At 64.9% G+C, this 17,576-nt stretch overlaps 1 protein-coding gene across 2 annotated transcripts; it reads right to left on the reverse strand.

Annotated features, from left to right (window-relative positions):
- Nucleotides 1-79: 79 nt before the first annotated feature.
- Nucleotides 80-15,481, reverse strand: POLRMT (RNA polymerase mitochondrial). 2 transcript variants are annotated; one of them, XM_078443778.2, is made up of 21 exons: nucleotides 15,341-15,481; nucleotides 14,708-14,806; nucleotides 11,636-12,243; nucleotides 8,129-8,259; nucleotides 7,813-8,005; nucleotides 6,653-6,802; nucleotides 6,293-6,457; nucleotides 6,041-6,208; nucleotides 4,830-5,054; nucleotides 3,859-4,647; nucleotides 3,443-3,565; nucleotides 3,052-3,174; nucleotides 2,624-2,803; nucleotides 2,251-2,337; nucleotides 2,050-2,163; nucleotides 1,902-1,954; nucleotides 1,719-1,817; nucleotides 753-825; nucleotides 439-530; nucleotides 284-354; nucleotides 80-183 (listed from the first exon to the last, which is right to left on the reverse strand). In XM_078443778.2, exons 1-21 carry the CDS (start codon nucleotides 15,426-15,428, stop codon nucleotides 134-136), a joined length of 3,681 nt encoding a protein of 1,226 aa, XP_078299904.2. In that variant the 5' UTR covers nucleotides 15,429-15,481; the 3' UTR covers nucleotides 80-133. The 2 variants fall into 2 exon arrangements, with proteins under 2 accessions (XP_078299904.2, XP_078299903.2); XM_078443777.2 differs by having other exon boundaries at nucleotides 284-530.
- Nucleotides 15,482-17,576: the final 2,095 nt, after the last annotated feature.

Consider the following 17,576-nt stretch of genomic DNA (forward strand, 5'->3'; position numbering starts at 1 on the left):
GCCTGCCCGCCTCTGACTGCTTGGTGCCGGGGCGCAGCTGCTCGGGTGCCCCGAGACCGGCGGGAGACGCTCGACCCCATGGGTGGCAACAGCTTTATTTACACTATGGTACAGGGCGGGCGGCGGGGCAGCGTCAGCTGAAGAAGTAAGTGGAGTGCTTCACCTGCTTCAGGTCGAAGGCCCCTGTGGAGCAGAGGGCCCGGCGGAGACCTTGCGGCGGGGCCCTGGGCGACACCTCCCGCGCCCCCCGCCCTCAGGAAACGCGCAGGGTGTCGGGCCCTACCTGTCTTAGGCACCGACCTCAGCGTGTCCTGGAGCTTGCCAGTCCGCGTGCTCTTGAGGTGCTGTGGGGACCTGAGGCCGAGGGCAGGGTGGGCGTGAGGCCCGGTGGGGCAGGGCGGGGTGGTCCCGGCCGCACTGGGGGAGGGGGCACTAAACCTGGCGCCAGAGCAGAATCGCTTCATCAGGAACCTGGACAGGTTGTGCAGGATGGGCTGGCTGTGCAGGCGGACGAACTGCTCCCGGCATACCTGGGGGCAGGGGGCGTCGTCGGGAGGGAGAACAGGGGCCTGAGGGGCGGGGGCGGGGGCGGGGGCGGGGGCGGGCGGAGCTTCCCGGGTCCCGCCCCCAACCCGGGGACTGACGGCTGGACCGAGGCTGCGGGTGCCCGGTGCCACGAGGCAAGGGCGTGGGGTCAGGGGGACCCGCTGCCCTCTGAGGGGGGCCGGGTGTGGGCGCAGGGCGGGCGGCACCTGGTTCATGACCTCCACGTCAGCCGCGTGGGTCCAGAAGCAGTCGTGCACGGAGACGAAGGTCAGGCCTTTCCTGCGGTGGCAGTCGGGGTCTCCCGTGAGGCGGGCTGCCCCTCCAGGGCCACTCCCCCCTCTGCTCCTTCCCATCCTCCCTCAAGCCCCCCCCCCCCCCCCCACCGTGGGACCCGGCTCCCCACCGGTCAGCTCACCTGTTCATGGTCCCGCCTCACACCCTCTTCACACCTCCTGTCCCCCACCCCCCCCCCGCCGCCACTGACTGTTTACCAGTCTTATTAACACCGAGAAACAGTTCTCCTCTTAGTAAGAAAACTCTGTCCCGTGTCACTGCCCCCCCCCGTCCCCAGTTGCCGCAGCTGATACTGTCCCCCCACCCGTCACTACAGGGCTGCGTCCCAGGGGTCCTGTGCCACCCGCAAGAGGCAGGCACAGATGGCAACCTGTCTCTGAACGCTGGCTCCTTTCTAACCCAACTATCCACACACCTGCCCTATGGCCATGCTTGGGGGCCTCTGCAGAGCTCAGAACAGAAACCCAGACGCTTCCCCCTACGAGGGCCACAAATCCCTCAGAACCGTGTGCTGCCGGCACTCCCTTGGACGGAACCACAGGCACTTCTCACTCGGAGCAGTGACACCTTCCCCACCGGCCCAGCCAGCTGCTTCCCCCTCACACACACCTCGCTGCCAAGGGGCCTTTGCGTATGCTTACGTGTAGTCCTTTTCTGGGCACCGGGTCCAGCAACCCGTGTGACTAGGGTCCTCGCCTCCTGTAGGCCTCGGTCCTGGTCCCCTGACGCTGTCTGACCCGGCCTCACCACCTGCCTTCCCCACTCTGTGGGTCCCCGCCGTGTCCCCGACACCCAGAAGAGGGTGTGCACACGGATCGCCAATAGACACAGTCTGAGCACGCCCGGCCCACGAGGCAAGCTGCAGACGGGGGGCCCACCTGTAGCAGTGCAGGGCTGTGAGCATCATGTGTGAAGAGTCCAGAGAGTGGATGAAGTTGGGGGGGAAGCCATTCTTCTGCTTCAGCGTGTTGGGCCTCCTGGGGAGGGGGGAGGACTCAGCCACCTCTGGCCTGGTCTGACCTGGGGGCAGCCCCCAGCCCAGCGCCCCCACCGGCACTCACTGGCTGGTATCCCCACTGTGGCTGAAGGTGAGGCTCTGGATCCCGCCGCTGATCTGCAGGAGCGGGGCAGGGAGGGTCAGGAGCCCCGCCCGGACAGGGACAGGGACACGGACACGGAGCGGGGGTGGTGGGGCGGGGCCGCACCTACCATGACCTTGGAGTCCCGGTGGTAGGGCTGGATGATGGGGATGCCCAGGGGCGTGACCCACTCCACAGCCGAGCCCGAGTGGGCAATGAGCCGGGCGCTCTCAGTCAGCCAGTGCTGTGGACACAGGGCACGGGCTCAGGGCAGGCCCCCCCCCCCCGTCAGGGACAGCCCGGTGGGCCCGGGGAGGGGGCGAGGACACACCTGGATGGCCCGCGTGCCCGAGAACATCTCCTGGAGACTGTTGAACACCTGGCGCACCAGGTAGTGAGACGCCTCCCACACGAACTCCTGGAGGGGGTGCGGGGCAGCGGTCGGCGGGGGCACAGGGTGGGCGATCACCCACCCACCTCCCCCCAGGAAAACGACCTCACGGCACCCTCTGGGAACCCAGAAGCCCGGCCCCATCTTTCTTTCGGAGAGAGACACGGGAGCCCCTGAGGCTGGGGGGGGGGGGCAAGCCCCACCCCCAGGACTGCCTGCCGTCCAGCAGCTGGCCGTTCAGGACAGCGGCCGGGCCGGGGCCGGGGGAAACCTCGACACTGCCGTGGGGCCAAGCGCCCGCCAGGCTGCGCACCTGGGGGAAGTCGCTGAGCTCCCGCAGGCGCCTCTCGATCTGCAGGCGGCCCCCGTAGCGGGTGACCCCGTACACCACAGTCATCACCGTCTGCTTCACCACCTTGCGGCTGATGAACCCCTCGAGCACCTGGGCGACCCGCACGCCCCGCTTGGCGTCCTGCCTGCGGAACACCTCCACCTGCGCAGGCGTTCGGGGTCAGCGGGCGGGCGCGTAGACCTTCTGCCTCCCACCCTGCCCGGCAGCCCCTTCTCTTCCCGAGGACCCCACGGTTCCCTCTTCCGACACCCCCCCTGGGGAAGCCCACCCTGACCGCCTGCTCCCGTCACAGGTGACTGGGGGCCACGCGACCTGCAGATCCAGGCGTCCCCAGGACGGAGACCCCACGCGGGCCCTGGGCATGAGCAGGCGGGGACCGCGGCGCCCACCTGCGCGGCCACTCCGCTGTACACGTCCTGCGGCACGTCCGAGGGCAGCAGGTTGACGGAGGCGGCCCCGATGCTGTCGCGGCCGAGAGCGGCATAGTGCTGCAGCCCGTTACAGGAGCCGTCCTGGGGCCGACAGGGGCGGGGGGCGGGGCAACCCCGGGGATCGAGCCGGCGCTCCGGGGCGCCCCAGTGTGCCGCCCGTACCACCGCCGTAGGAGGTCGCCCCGCAGGGCCAGCCACTCCCACGGGGGCCGGCCTCCACGAGGGAGACGCCAGCCAAACGCAGAGCGGGGTGTGCGCTAGGCGCCCACACTTCCACGGACCCTCGCACACCTCCAGCCGCGCCCCCCTGGGCCAGGCACACCCCGAGACGCGGTCCCCGCCAGCTCACCTGGTGGACTGGGAAGTGAGAAATATAGGCAGCGGGGTCGGGAGCGCGCACGGCCCGAGCGATCTCCATGCAGCAGGCCAGGGCCTGCCAGGGCTCCTCCACCTCCATCCACCACTTGCGGCCCTGAGGGAGGGCAGCATGAGGCCGGGACAGAGCCCCCCGGAACAGCGGGGGGGGGGGGGGGGGGGGCAGGGAGGGACACCCGGGAACAGCCCCGAGCGAGCAGGAGCGGGACGGGGAAAGGTCTGGAAGAAGAGCTAACCCTGGAGGGAAGGGCCGCAGAGCCGCCGAGGAACCGGGGCCAAGGGAAACCCCGAAGAAGGACGCCGCCAGGAGCGTGCCAAGGGAGGGGCGGGGTAGCGGGTGCAGGGAACAGGTGGGGGAGGTGGGGGGGGGGGGGAGGACCCCGCCCCTACCGTCATGGGCCGGTCGGCAGAGTCCAGAACGTCCTCCATCACCTCGTCGGCGAAAACCAGGCGCGCCTGCAGCGGCTCCCGCTTCTTGAGCCCGGTCAGGTTGACCAGGTGGATCTTGAGCCAGTCGAGGCCGCGGGGGCCAAGCGGGCGGCCCTGGGCGAACTCCAGCAGGGCGCGCGCCAGGTCGCTGCCCAGGTGGTTGAAGTGGGGCGGGCAGGGGTAGGTGCGGCCGCGGAAGTCCATGTTGTGGGGCAGCCAGAAGACGCAGTGACGCAGGTGCTGCGCCAGCGAGAGGCGGTACAGCGCGTCCGACCGCAGGCTGTGCATCTCCCGGGCCACTTTGAGGCAGCGGGCCAGCTCCCGCCGCAGCTCGGCCTTCTGGGCAGGCGAGGCGTCGGGCGGCAGGCGGCCCTCGGGCGGCCGGGGCGCCTCGGAGGGCGGGGCCGGCACGCCCAGGCGGGGGCAGCCCTTGGCGGCGAAGAGCTCCAGCACCAGGTCCAGCACGCGGCCGTTGACGCGCCAGGCGCAGTTGCCCAGCTGGGTGAGGGCGTCCAGGGCGCCGTGCAGCTCGGCGGGCGGGCAGCTGTCCAGCAGGCGCTGGTGCTGCGTGGTGCCCTCCACAGAGCGCACGAGCTTAGTGGGACTCAGCAGGAAGGCGCCCGTGTGCGGTGACGTCCAGGGCAGTGGCGGGCACAGCATGGGCACCTCGGCCGCCTCGAAGGTCAGCGTGTGCTCCGCCGCGGTCGCCAGCAGCTGCGTGAAGGCCGGGTGTGGCTTCAGGATCCCGATCTGGGGGCGAGGCGGGCAAAGACCGGCAGAGGCGTCGATCGCCCCGAAGGACGCTCGGCGGGCAGAGGGCCCCCTCCAGCCCCGGGACCGGGTGTCGGACCCCAGCAGGATTTCCACAGGACCCGGCCACGGCCCCGGGGTCCCCACGGCACCCGGAGCCCCCACCCTCGCGCAGGGCCCACCTGGCGGAAGCTGCGGAAGGAGTACACGTGGTAGAGCACCGGGATGAGCGAGCAGGAGCCCTGGGGGGCGGCCAGGCTGCCGGGCATTCGCACCACCTCCACCAGCATCTCCGCCAGACGCTTGCCCAACTGCACCAGCACAGGCAAGGGCCAGGGCTGCTCATGGGGGGCCTCGGGCGCCCCCAGCGTCTCCCAGTACTGCCGTGGCAGGCAGGGCACCGCCACCTGGGGGCGGGGGAGTGGGTCAGGGGCTGGGGGTCTGAGCCCAGCCCTGCGCCCCCCCCCCACCGCCCCGGGCCTCACCTGGGTGTCCAAGCCCCCCCCCCACCATGGGCCTCACCTGGGTGTCCGAGCCCCGCCCCCAAGGGCATCACCTGGGTGTCCGAGGCCCCCCCACCACGGGCCTCACCTGGGTGTCCGAGGCCCCCCCCCCCACGGGCCTCACCTGGGTGTCCGAGGCCCCCCACCCCAACGGGCCTCACCTGGGTGTCCGAGGCCCCCCCCCACGGGCCTCACCTGGGTGTCCGAGCCCCCCCCACCACGGGCCTCACCTGGGTGTCCGAGCCCCCCCCCCCCACGGGCCTCACCTGGGTGTCCGAGCCCCCCCCCCCCACGGGCCTCACCTGGGTGTCCGAGCCCCCCCACCCCAACGGGCCTCACCTGGGTGTCCGAGCCCCCCCCACCACGGGCCTCACCTGGGTGTCCGAGCCCCCCCCCCCCACGGGCCTCACCTGGGTGTCCGGGCCCCACCCCCAAGGGCATCACCTGGGTGTCCGAGCCCCCCCCCCCATGGGCCTCACCTGGGTGTCCGAGGCCCCCCCCCCACGGGCCTCACCTGGGTGTCCGAGGCCCCCCCCCCCACGGGCCTCACCTGGGTGTCCGAGCCCCCCCCCCCCACGGGCCTCACCTGGGTGTCCGAGGCCTCCCCCCCCCACGGGCCTCACCTGGGTGTCCGAGCCCCCCCACCCCGACGGGCCTCACCTGGGTGTCCGAGGCCCCCCCCCCACGGGCCTCACCTGGGTGTCCGAGCCCCCCCCCCCCCCCACGGGCCTCACCTGGGTGTCCAAGCCCACCCCCCCCCCCCGAAGGGCCTCACCTGGGTGTCCGAGCCCACCCCCCCACGGGCCTCACCTGGGTGTCCGAGGCCCCCCCCCCCCCACGGGCCTCACCTGGGTGTCCGAGGCCCCCCCCCCCCCCCCCACGGGCCTCACCTGGGTGTCCGAGGCCAGCAGGTGCAGGTACTGGTAGTAGCGTTGCTGCAGCGCCTGCACCTGGCTGAGCTGCTTCTTCTGCACCGCGTGCCGATTGAAGACGCGCAGGCCCAGCTGCTGCGCCAGGGAGAGGAGGGACTCTCCCTGCGGCGGCAGCACCTGCAGGGTCTGGGGGCGGCACCGGGAGGTGAGCGGGGCCCAGCCAGCGCCGCCACCACCCCCGCCCCGCCCCCAAGCCCGCCGACGCCCCACCTGCAGCAGCAGCCTGGCGAGCTCCCGCTCGGTGAGCAGACACAGGTACGGGAAGAGCGTGGGGCGGCCGGAGCGGGCGGCGCGGGCCTCGCTGGCCTTCACGTCCCGCAGCCCCGCGCACAGCGCCTCCACCCACGCGGCGCGCAGCTGCTTCAGCGTCCTCCGCTGCGGGGGCGGGGCGGACACAGGAGTCACCATCTCGGGGCGGGGCGGGGTGGGGAGACCCCGGAGGGGGGGGGGGTCCTCCCGAGCCACGTGGCCCACCTCGCACTCTCCTCGCGGCGGTGGGCGACCCACGGGCTGCCCCGGCCCCACCGCCCGCCCGACCCCAGGGGGCTGCGATTCAGCCGAGCTGCTCACCGCGTGCAGGACCTCCTTGGTGAGCAGCTGCGCCTTCTCCACCGACTCCACAGTGACAGTGGTGGCCATCTCCACACGCAGCTGCTGCTGGAAGAGGGTCTGCAGCTTCCACAGAGGCAGGTGCAGCTTGGGGTAAGACACGGGGCCCTCCTGTGGGGGGGACAGTATGACACGGGGCCCTCCTGTGGGGGGGACAGTATGACACGGGGCCCTCCTGTGGGGTGGGGACAGTATGACACGGGGCCCTCCTGTGGGGTGGGGACAGTATGACACGGGGCCCTCCTGTGGGGTGGGGACAGTATGACACGGGGCCCTCCTGTGGGGTGGGGACAGTATGACACGGGGCCCTCCTGTGGGGTGGGGACAGTATGACACGGGGCCCTCCTGTGTGTGGGGGGGGGGGGGGCAGGCAGGAGGTCAGGCCCCCACAGGCTGGACTCTCCTACACACAAGGCCGACGAGAGCAGCGGTCCGGCCTGCACATCCAGGACCCCCACCCGCAGAGCCACATCTGCTTTTCCGAGTCCCCGGAAAATCATCCCTCCGAGGATGGAAGGAAGCAAGGTGCCAAAGAGCACGTGACAGCCACCCAGCATTTGCCCGGCCTCACTGGGTGGGGGTGGGAACTACCCGGGGAGACACAGCTCAGGTCTCTGGGCAGTGAGCTCGTGTTTAAACTGGAAACTGTGCAAATGCGTGACCCATCCAAAAAGAGAAATTGAAAACCGCAAAACCCAGCACACCGAGAATCACACACAGGCCCACACAAAGCAGGTCTTCTCATGACTGCACAGCGGACAGAGCCCCGGCCACACTGCCCACCTGCTGCTTGAGGCCGGCCAAAGCTCGGGCTGTCTACACCCAGCTCTGCTATGACGCCTGTGCTCTGCCCGCCGCTGAGCCTCCGGGTGGGAACCCAACGGCGAGGCTGTGGCACCTTCCAGCTTTAATCTTTAGGGTCAGGGCCCCGGTGGGGACTGGCACTTGCCAAGTCTGGTTCGTCTGGCCTCTGAAGAGCAGGGAGGGCATCCCTGGGACGCGGGTGGCTCCGAGAGAAATTAAAGGAGGAGCCGAGGAGACTCCACAAGGACAGGGTGGTCCCGGCTGGTCCCCAACAGGACGTGCCCCACCCCCGCCGGTGGGTGTCAGGGCCCTCTCACCTTGGCGTAGATCTCCCTGAGCAGGGGTGAGGTGTTGACCTGGGGCTCGGGCTGGGGCTGCAGAGGAGGGCTGAAGGTGGGCTGGGCCTTGTGCACTGCCTGCAGGAGCGCGGCCTGCTCCTCCTGGCACAGTGGCACGCTGGAGAAGAGGTCCTGCAGCCGCAGCCCATCCTGGGCCATCTGGTCCAGACACCTGTGGGGGCGCATGGTGCCTAAGGGACGGGCGGCCCCCAGCACCCTGCAGGTCTCAGCGCCAGGCGGCCATGGGGGCCTTCTGGGTGGCCCGGGCCCCGGCAAGGGCCTGATGCCCACCCACCTTTGGACGGTCCTGGCGTCCTGGTCCAGCCGTCCCATGCACTGGAGCGCAGCTGCGTAGGACAAGAGGTCTGGGGTGAGGCCGGCATCTTTCACCATGAAGAACACGTAAACCAGCTCTTTGAAGGAGCCCTGGGGAGACCAAGTTGGGGTGAGGGTCCTGGGGTGGCCAGCCCGTCCCTTGAGACCTTGCTCTCCAGCCAGCGAATTAGGAAAAGGCTTGCCGGCCAAGTGCAGCGCCGGCGCTCGGTGACACCACGGCGGGACCAGGCGGGGGCTGGGTTCCCGACGGGGAGAGGTGCTGATACTGTGGACGTGAACGTGCACTATTCCAGCCGCTACAAGAGGCTCTTCAGTGTTCTCTGCGTCCGTGTGCTGTCTTCCACCCGCCTGCTCCGGGGTTAGCCCACCTCTTCCCCATTTCCACAAGTGCTAGTCCTGTCCCTGGTTGGAGTGCGGCCTCTCTCACACAGGCGCCGTGGCCGTCAACCTCTCTCCGACACCCCCCGGCTGGAGGCACGCCGCGTTCAGGCCTCCGTTCATTTCCAAGTACAGGAAACCTTGTTTGCGAGCGTAAGTCGTTCCAGAAACACGTTTGTAATCCAAAGTATTTGTATGTCAAAGCCATTTCCCCACGAGAAATAATGGCAACGCACGATCCAAACATATTCATGTAAAAACGATTACGATACTGTAAGATAATAGAAAATAATATAATTCACGGTATAAAGAAATACACATTAACCTGCACTTACCTTTGAGAACCTCCGTGGCTGGAGTGAGGGAGACGAGAGAGAGGAGGGCGACTGTGCAGGACAACTGTCACTATCACTAAGGGAATCACTGCTATCTATCGGCTCAACGCAATCTTCTTCTTTTCCTGAGGCTTTAATAGGGAACCTATCCGGTGACGCTTGCTTTGCCTCCTCTTGAGGGTTTCGCAAAGACGGGACATCGCGTTGTCGTTAAACAGATCTGTTGCTCACGCTGCTACAGCCTTATTCGGGTGGTGCTTCGCTACACAATTTTGCAGTTTCCCACACTTCACACATCTCCCTAATCTCATCTGAAGTGAGGGATTCCTCCGCCTTTTCCTCCTCCTCTGCAGGCAAGGTACAGACGTAGACTTCTTATAAAATCTTGCAATTTCAGCCCCTCGCATACCTCGTTCACAGTCTCCGATGATTTCCTTCGACTTCCACCAGCATCATCTCCTTCTTGCCGCCTTTCTCTTCAACCTTTTTCTGCGTGGGGGTCACTGTATACGCTGCCGCTGATGCTGACTACAGCACACGATTAATAAACTTTTGTCACATGCTATACTTAATGTAACTGGCAGCGAGGCAGCAGAGGACAAGGTCCCTATCTGCAGGCGGCCCGACCTAGAATGAAGCAAAGCGTTCCCGAGCTCGCTCTTGGATGGAAAAGCAAAGGGCTGTCCGCAGGTGCGTCGAGGGGACAAAAATACACGAGCGCCAACGTTCCGAAAACTCACTGAGTTCTGCCAACGAGACTGAGCGTCCCAGCGTGGGCGATGATCACCCACCCCCGCAGAGAACCACTGGCTCAGCTGCGACCACATGACACTCGGCGTCACGTTCTAGGTGAACCGCAAGGCCTCGCTCGCTCACCAAGGGAGAACGTATCAGGAACGTCTGCCTGTCTTGCGGAACAGCTTCCTCGCGGTCCAGGTTCTGCTGTACGTGCTACGTTCTCTTGCAGCTGCTTCCCGGACCACTGGAGGTCTGTGCCGCTGCAGACCCGCTGGAGAAAACAAGGCTCCTAGCGCCCCCCGCCCCCGCCCCCTGGTCCTGCTGCCTTCATCCAAGGCGTGCCGCCACACCAGGGACCACGGTGCCGGCAACCGGGTTTTCAGGCGCTTGTCTCAAGGACCTCGCCCAGGCCGCCCTACTGGCCGTCAGCAGCCACACGTAGCCACCACGTTTAAACCTTCAGCTCTGCAAACGCTCGGGGGTCACACGCAGCCGGAGCAGGTGAACGTGCCAACGGGGAAGGGACCCCCGCCGGACAGCGCTGGTCTACAGGAAGCGTGTCTAAACCCCACGTGCCGTCTCACCTTTACGCTTTACAGAGACACACGCGCGCGCGCAGACACGGTGGCCGAGGCTCTAAATCAGGCCCCTCTGCCTTACACGTGGGGACACCGAAGCTCAGAGAGAAGTGGGAGGCGTGGGCCACACGGTGAGCAAGCGGCAGCCACAGGACTCGGGCTGGGCTCTGGGTAACAGCCAAGCCCCATCCCGCATGCGCAGGCCGCCCAGACACCATGACTTCCGGAGCCCAGGATGCCTGTGCAGTCCACGCACGACGCAGGACGGGCCTGGGACGGGGTTAGCAATGCCCCCGAACCCCCACCTACTCGGGACCTCGTAACACGGGCCCCTGAGGGATCTTTGCTAACGGAATGAGTTCAGATGAAGCCGCGTGAGGAGTGTGAGGACAGGGCAGACGCGGGACACCTGGAGACGCCTGGGGACGCGGCCACAGGCCCAGGACCACAGGGGCTCCGGGAGCTGAAAGAGGCAGGAAGGCAGCGGCCCCGCCCGCTCTGACCTGGGACTGGAAAAAAATAACTGTGTCACTTTAAGCCGCCCAGGTTTTGGTCATCGCCGCAAATGCAGGAAGCTCGCGCCGGCGCCGATGGCAGAAATGTCCCGCTGTAACAGGGCCCTGTGACCTTGGGTGGAAGAACACGAGCTCCTTGCCTTCACTAACTCCCTGAAGCTAGTGCGTCCCGGTGACGAAGACAAACGTGACTGCCGCCTGTGGGGACTGGGCATCTCCACGCCACGGGCCGACGCAGACGTAAAAGCGATGGCGGCCCCTGGGCCTGCCGTCCTGTCCTCGAGTGAGGCCCGGCGGTCTCGGCCACAAGCCCACGCTCGCAGCCGGCGCCTCGGTCCCCACGCAACGGCCTCCGCCTCGGGCCTGAGCACAGGGAGGGGGCTCGGAGCTGCGCCCCCGCGAGGCCACGTGAAGAACGCTCTTGAACAGGCAGCCCGGGCCGCCGCCGCCGCCGCGGGGAAATCAGAAACACTTGGAGAGACACGGGGCATGGCCAGAGCGGACCCCGCAGGGAACCCCACGGCCACGGACGAACGCCCGCATCGAGACGCGCTGAGCTAACCCCCCACCTGAGGAAGCCCCACCTAAAGCAGCGAAGTCACTCTCCCGAGAAGGACCTGGAAACTCCCCCGGAGGCCAAAGCGCCCCTCACACCAGGCAGGCACAGAGGCCCCGGTCGAGGCGTCCAGAAGGAAAGGGACTAAAACGTTCAGCAGGACTCCCTCCCTCTCTTTCGGCTGTTCTGGGAAATCTCCGTTGAGGGCCACGTGGGACTTATGGTTGACAAGCTACGAGAATCGTCGGGACGGCCACGAGCACAGGACTCGGCCTCCGGGGCCCAGAGCCCCGGGTTCGGACCAGGCGCTCCCGGGTGGGGCCCGGCGGACCCCGCAGACACCCCTCCCCCGGGGCCGCCGCTCACCTTGCGAGCCCAGCCGAGCATGACGGTGTTGTACGCGGCCAGCGTGAGCACCCGCCGCTGCCGCCACTTGCTGTGGCAGGTGACCAGCACGTGGTGGGCGAGGCGCAGGTGGCCCGAGAGCAGGCAGCACTCCAGGAAGGCCAGGAGCCTCTGCTGCTGGGTCTCCAGCCGCGCGGGGGCGCCGCCCGCCTCGTGGGCCCGCTCCGCCTCGCAGCTCAGCCTCCGCGGCGCCTCCCGCAGCAGCCGCGCCAGCTGCTCCTCCCAGGGGCTCCGGGGGGCCTCCTGCTCCCAGCGCAGCAGGCGCTCGGCCAGCGGGGCGCTCAGCAGCTGGGGCACCATCCGCAGCCGGTGCTCACAGGCCAGCTGCTGGGCCCGCACGTGCAGCTTCGCCTGCAGCCGCTGCTTGCGCCTCTGCATCGCCCACTTCTCCTGGTCCAGCTTCTGCGCCCAGTGGCCGCCGAGCCCCGGGGCGGTGCCCTCGCCCCCTTTCGGGGCCTTCCTGCGTGGCTGGAAGCCGCCCGCATCTGGGAGTCGAGCCGGGCGGGGCCTCCTCACGGTCACCTCCGACACACGCGCGGCCTGCAGCTGCCGCACCCGGGCCTCGAGCACTGTGGGGGCGAAGGGCGAGGATGTCAGGGGGACCCCCGTGCGAGCACCAGCCTCTTCAGACCTGCGGTTCTGGGGGGTGGCTGGCCTCGCCAACTCTCGGGGCCTTGGTTCTTTTTTTTTTTTTTAAAACGATTATTTATTTTTGAGAGAGAGCGTGAACGGGGGAGGGGCAGAGAGAGAGAGGGAGACACAGAATCGGAAGCAGGCTCCAGGCTCCGAGCTGTCGGCACGGAGCCCGATGTGGACTCGAACCCGTGAACCACAAGACGATGACCTTAGCCCAAGTTGGATGCTTAACCGACTGAGCCCCCCCAGGCACCCCTCGAGGTCTCAGTACTACGTATGTCCCCCAATTTTCAGGCGCATACACCCTACCCACTCATTCAGCACCTCTGCGACAGCCTGACTCAACTTCCCAAAACCTGCCCCTCCGTGTCATCGTCACTGGCTGTCACCGTCACTGGCGGCGTGGTCCTTGCAGGCCCTCGGCCAAAAAACCCTTAAGATCGTCCAAGCCTCCACACCCAGCCTGTCAGCACACCCTCAGCGGTGTGGCGCGGCCTCAAAATCCATCCAGGTGCCCCAGGGGCCCTGCCCTCGCCTCCCCCCACTCTCCACCAGGCTGCGGCCACAATGGCCTCAGGGCCTCTGCACACTCTACTCCTGATCGCTATGATCGGTATGACCGGAGTTTCCTGCAGAGTCAGGTGCCACGGCTAGCCCTGCGTCACAACGGCTTCACAGATCACGGGAGTCCCCGACAGATCAACACGTAACCTTCTTCCGTGTCCCTCCGCTTAAGATGCCTTATTTCACATACGTTGTTCATTCACTAACGTTGAGCCCACAGCCAACAGCACCGCAACTGCAAGCAAACACCTATTTTTGGGCGCCTGGCTGGCTCAGTCGGTTAAGCGTCTGAGGCTTGATGTCGGCTCAGCTCGTGAGCTCACAGTTTGTGAGTTCGAGCCCTGTGCTGGGTTCTACACTGTTGGTGTGGAGCCTAGCTGGGATTCCGTGTCTCCCTCTCTCTCTCTCAAATCAATTAAATAGACATTAAAAAAATAACAACGAAAATGTGTATTTTCTCCAAAAGGCACATCACAGCCTTCTCGAACTTAGGACGGTGGAAAACACCTTGGCACTATGCTTGGGGACTTTAAACAGCAAAATCACCAACAAACAGCCCCCAAAATGCAGAAACGTGGCACTAAACGTACCTTGAGAAGGACACTTGTTTACAGTATGTGCTAAAACAAGAGGCCAGTGTGTCACCTGCTTCAACCCCAGCTGGGGACGGGGACATCGGGCAGCTCCAGTACTTGCTGCTCTGCACGTGTCCACAAGGGGCTGGGATTTGGGGGTTACGGATGGAGTTTAGTTCTTAGGCAACTGTGCCAATAGTGCTGAGGACCAACGGCACCCACGCAGTCCAGCCTCACCCGCCGGCCTCGGTCCAACAAAGACTTGCTGGAGTAAACTGAAGAGGCAGGGCGGCCTTGGCCCTTGTAGGAGCCAACACGTGGGGTGTGCATGTGGGGTGCCCGTGTCCGTCGAGGAGGTGAGGCCGACACGACGTGGCTGTGCGCACAGCTTTTCTCCCCGCGGTGGCAACAGTGCCTTTGGATGACAAGGCAGGCAAAGGCCACATGGACGTGTGACTGTGGGGCGGGGGGGGGGGGGGGGTTTATTAGCTTATCCTATGCAAGAGGACAGAGTTGGCGGGTTTTTAGGCTGGAGAGGGATGTAATGTGATTCAGACTTCCAGAACCTTCCTCCATTGAACATAGGATACTCGGGCTTCAAGACAATTAGGTAGTGAGTAAGAAACGAAAGAAGGTTGCTGTTGAGGATGATGGTAGTCTACTTCTCTATGTTCAGAATTTCCTGAAACAAACTTTTCCTTTTTAGACACACTGGAGACGCGGGGCAGGGGGGAAGCAGGAATCAGTGGCCATGGTCTGGGGGGCTCCAGTGAGGGAACACACATGCCCCCACCTCCCTGTGGCGGTGCCAGGACCGGGCCGGCCGTCCCACGCTGTGAAGACGGCAGGACCCCGACTGGTCCCCTCGGGCGCCTGAGCCCAGACAGCCGAGCCAGGGCACGTGTGTCAGTTCAGGATTCGAATCCTGACTCTGCAGGGGCAGTTCGTGCAGCCTTGGGCCAGCCTCTCCAGCTACCGCGTTGGGCCTCACCAGGAGAGTAGGAGCGCCTGCGGGGTTCGGGGAAGGGGAAACAACAGCCCTCTGTGTACAGCACAAGCTTCCTGTCACCATCCCCATGAGGACACTGAGGGCAGGGGAACCATTCAGTTACCCTGCTTTGCAGAATGCAGCCCTTCTCGTGGTGTCACTGCGAGGAAACGGGGAGGTAACCCCCCCAGCAGAGTGCCCATGGCTGGGAGGGGCGGGGGGACAGAGAGGAGGGGCTTCAGGCTCCAAGCCTTGGGGGTCTGGGCTCACCCTCCAGCAGCTCCGCGTGGCCCCAGTCCTTCCGGCGGTCTTGCTCACAAGGGCTGGCGGACAAGCTCCTTCTGCGGCCCCAGACACCACTGAGGGCCCCTGTGGGCGAAAGAGAGAGGCTGAGGGAGGCAGAAGGAGGCCCGCGGCCTGGGGGGCTGGGAGGGCCTCGTGTGGACAGAAATCGCAGGATCCTGGGGCAAAAGAGCTCTAAATTCATTGCAAACCGTCAGTGGTCACGGGCCTCACGTTGGAAAGAACCCAAGAGGTCAAAGGTGAAGGGGACCTTACAGAAAAGAAATTTGGGCGTGGGATCAACATAAAGGGTTCCTCCAACTAAAGGTGCTGTGAGAGTTCAAAGGTCAAGGGCCCTAAGTCGCGAAGAAGGGGTCAGGGGACTCCAGAAGAACCTAAGAGTCAAGCGTCAAAGTGCTGTGCCGATCCCCATCGGGGGAGTGGCCTAAGGGCGAGTGAAAGCGGGGTCCAGTCAATGGGTTCCACAGAACCACACTGGGCAAGGAGCAAAGGTGGGGGGGTAGCTGGATCCCGGGGACCTAAAAGCCGAAGGTCACGGCCGTAGGGAGAGGAGGCAGTGGCAGCGGCCATGGCGTCACCCTCGGGTCTCCCCCGCGTTACCTTCCTCGGCCAGGGGGCCGGGGGGGCCCGCAGGCCACAGGGCCCTCCGGAGACCGGACGCGCCGCGGCCCCAGCGAAGCGCCGACATTCCGCACGCCGCCCGCCGCGCCGCCCGCGCTGTTCGCACCGCCCACACCGCGCCTGCGCCGCCTGCGCCTGCCGGGAGTTGTAGTTCCACAGCCTACGGCGGCTGTGAAGGGACCTCGCGGCGAGAGGAGGTAGCCGGAACCACGATTCCCAGGGAGCAGCGGGGCCCGGGAGTCTCCGACGCATGCGCCGATAGAGCCCTCTAATTGGCTCTTCCTCCTGCCAGGGAGGGGCGGGACAGAGCCGTTGCTTGGGTAACCCGGGGTGACTCTAAGCCGTCTTTGGGAGGACCGGGAAGCCGGATTGTTGTTGTTCTTCTTCTTCTTCTTTCTTTTTTTTTCTAAAGGAATGGTCGCCAGATAGTTAAGACAGAGTTCTGCAATTTAGAGATTCCTGTCTGCGATCTTCATTGCTGCAACTTCGACTTTGGAGCGGCAACTATGACTAGCCCCAGTTTATTGCGGAGGAAGTTGAGGCTGGGAGAGGTCGAGCAAGTTGCCCCAACATTAGGGAGACCGCAGTGAAGGCAGAGGTCTGTCTGACTCCCAGCCCCAGACCAGGGGCAGCTGGGACGTCGTTTCCAGGACGTCTCCCTCGTCCACTCCCTCCAGTCCCAAGGACAGGAGCAGAGCAGGGCGTGAAAAGCAGACCAACCTACTAAACTGATTTGATGAAAAATGGAATGAGCCCGGAGCCTGAAAGTTCCCAGTCCTGATCTTCAGGGTGGTCTCACTTGGGAGTAGTCAGAGCCAGAGCTTTAGAATCAGACCAGGAAGGCACTTGGGAAACTGAGGGGGAGAGGAGCATCAGCTGGCATGGAAGGATGAAACTAAGAATATCTGGGGTAACTGTGTTCCAGGCAGAGTTCACCGCAAGTGCAAAGGCCCTGAGGCAGAGTCAGGTGTGGATACCTGGAGAAACTTGAGCAGAGAGGGGGTTAGGAAGAGAAGCTAAGACAAAGCTGGAGGAGTTCTCAAGGGGCCAGGCCAGTGGGCCTTAGGGGCTTCAGCTCAAGCTGCCACCTGCCCTTGGGCTCTCAGACTCGGTTATCCCATTAGCCCAGAGTGGAAGCTGGACCTGTGCTCTAGAAGGGCCAGCCTCCTCGGCCTGGCGGCCTCTTGAAAGCACATTCCAGACGCAGCTGCCCACGCGGGCCTGTGCATTATGATTCCACCGGCTGGGAATGTTTTCAGCAGACAGCAGCGTCCTCTCAAACCTGCCCCAACCCACTCCAAGATGCCCCAGGGGCCTCGACCTCAGATCTGACTCACTCCTGGGATGGCCTTCCTGGCCCTGAGGGGCTGAATCAGTATGACCTGGTCTCCCCAAGACCTAGATACACCCCCCTCGGACCCCCTCAGTCTGGCAGAGCCAGGAACCTGTGCTGGAAGCCTAGACTTTGGAATCGGTGTGCCTTTCCTGACGCCTTGGTCGTCTCTTATATTCAACGGGGCATCAGATGCCCTAAAGCATATTCCCCTGGAACCAGGGTCCTGGAACTTAGCAGTGAGAAAGTTCTTTCTGCTCCCACTCAGGCACAGGAGGTCTCGCTGAGTGCTGCCTACATCTGACTCCTACCTCAGCTCTCTGGCTGTGATCCTATCGGTCTGAGAATTTGTCACATGGTCGTCTCCTCAGTGTTTCTTTTTATGGCTTATCGTCATCATGTCTGTGTGTGGTTCTGGTTTTCCACTCCTGATGGTGACATCAAGTTTCCTTGTAAAAGTTAAGTAAGAAAAATATGAATAACACACAGGACAGGTGGAGGCAGATGTAATTAAACGGGGAACACAGCGTCAGAGGTTGGAATTTGGGCAACACCGTGTTTCAGAAGCTGTTTGCTTATGTCGGGTTCTGGCCCAAAATGTTTGGTCAGATTCGTGCCATGAGACACTCAGATGAGCCTGGGTTGTGTCCATGTTGAGAAAGGTGGAGAAAGGCCAGGATCTCTAGATGGGAGGAGATGGTATCAGCCCCCTAGGGCTGCGTGTACCTTCAACAACAGAAAGTTATTCTCTCACATTTCTGCAGACCAGACGGGCAACGTCAGTATCTGTGAGCTGAAATAAAGGTGTGGCAGGGCTGTGCTCCCACTGGAGGCTCCAGGGGAGGGTCCTTCCCACCTCCTCCAGCTTCTGGGGGCTCCACG

Source organism: Panthera onca, chromosome A2 (assembly GCF_046562875.1).
Source record: "Panthera onca isolate mPanOnc1 chromosome A2, mPanOnc1 haplotype 2, whole genome shotgun sequence".
NCBI classification, from domain to species: domain Eukaryota; kingdom Metazoa; phylum Chordata; class Mammalia; order Carnivora; family Felidae; genus Panthera; species Panthera onca.

Bases quoted from the DNA above. Each gene is read 5' to 3' on its own strand.
- POLRMT (XM_078443777.2), bottom strand. From the start codon at position 15,428: ATGTCGGCGCTTCGCTGGGGCCGCGGCGCGTCCGGTCTCCGGAGGGCC. The intron at 12,244-14,707 runs GTGAGCCCAGAC...TCGCCCCCACAG, and splicing joins CCACGCGGAGCTGCTGGAGG to TGCTCGAGGCCCGGGTGCGG. The intron at 826-1,718 runs GTGGGCCCCCCG...CTGCCACCGCAG, and splicing joins ACAGCCCTGCACTGCTACAG to GAAAGGCCTGACCTTCGTCT.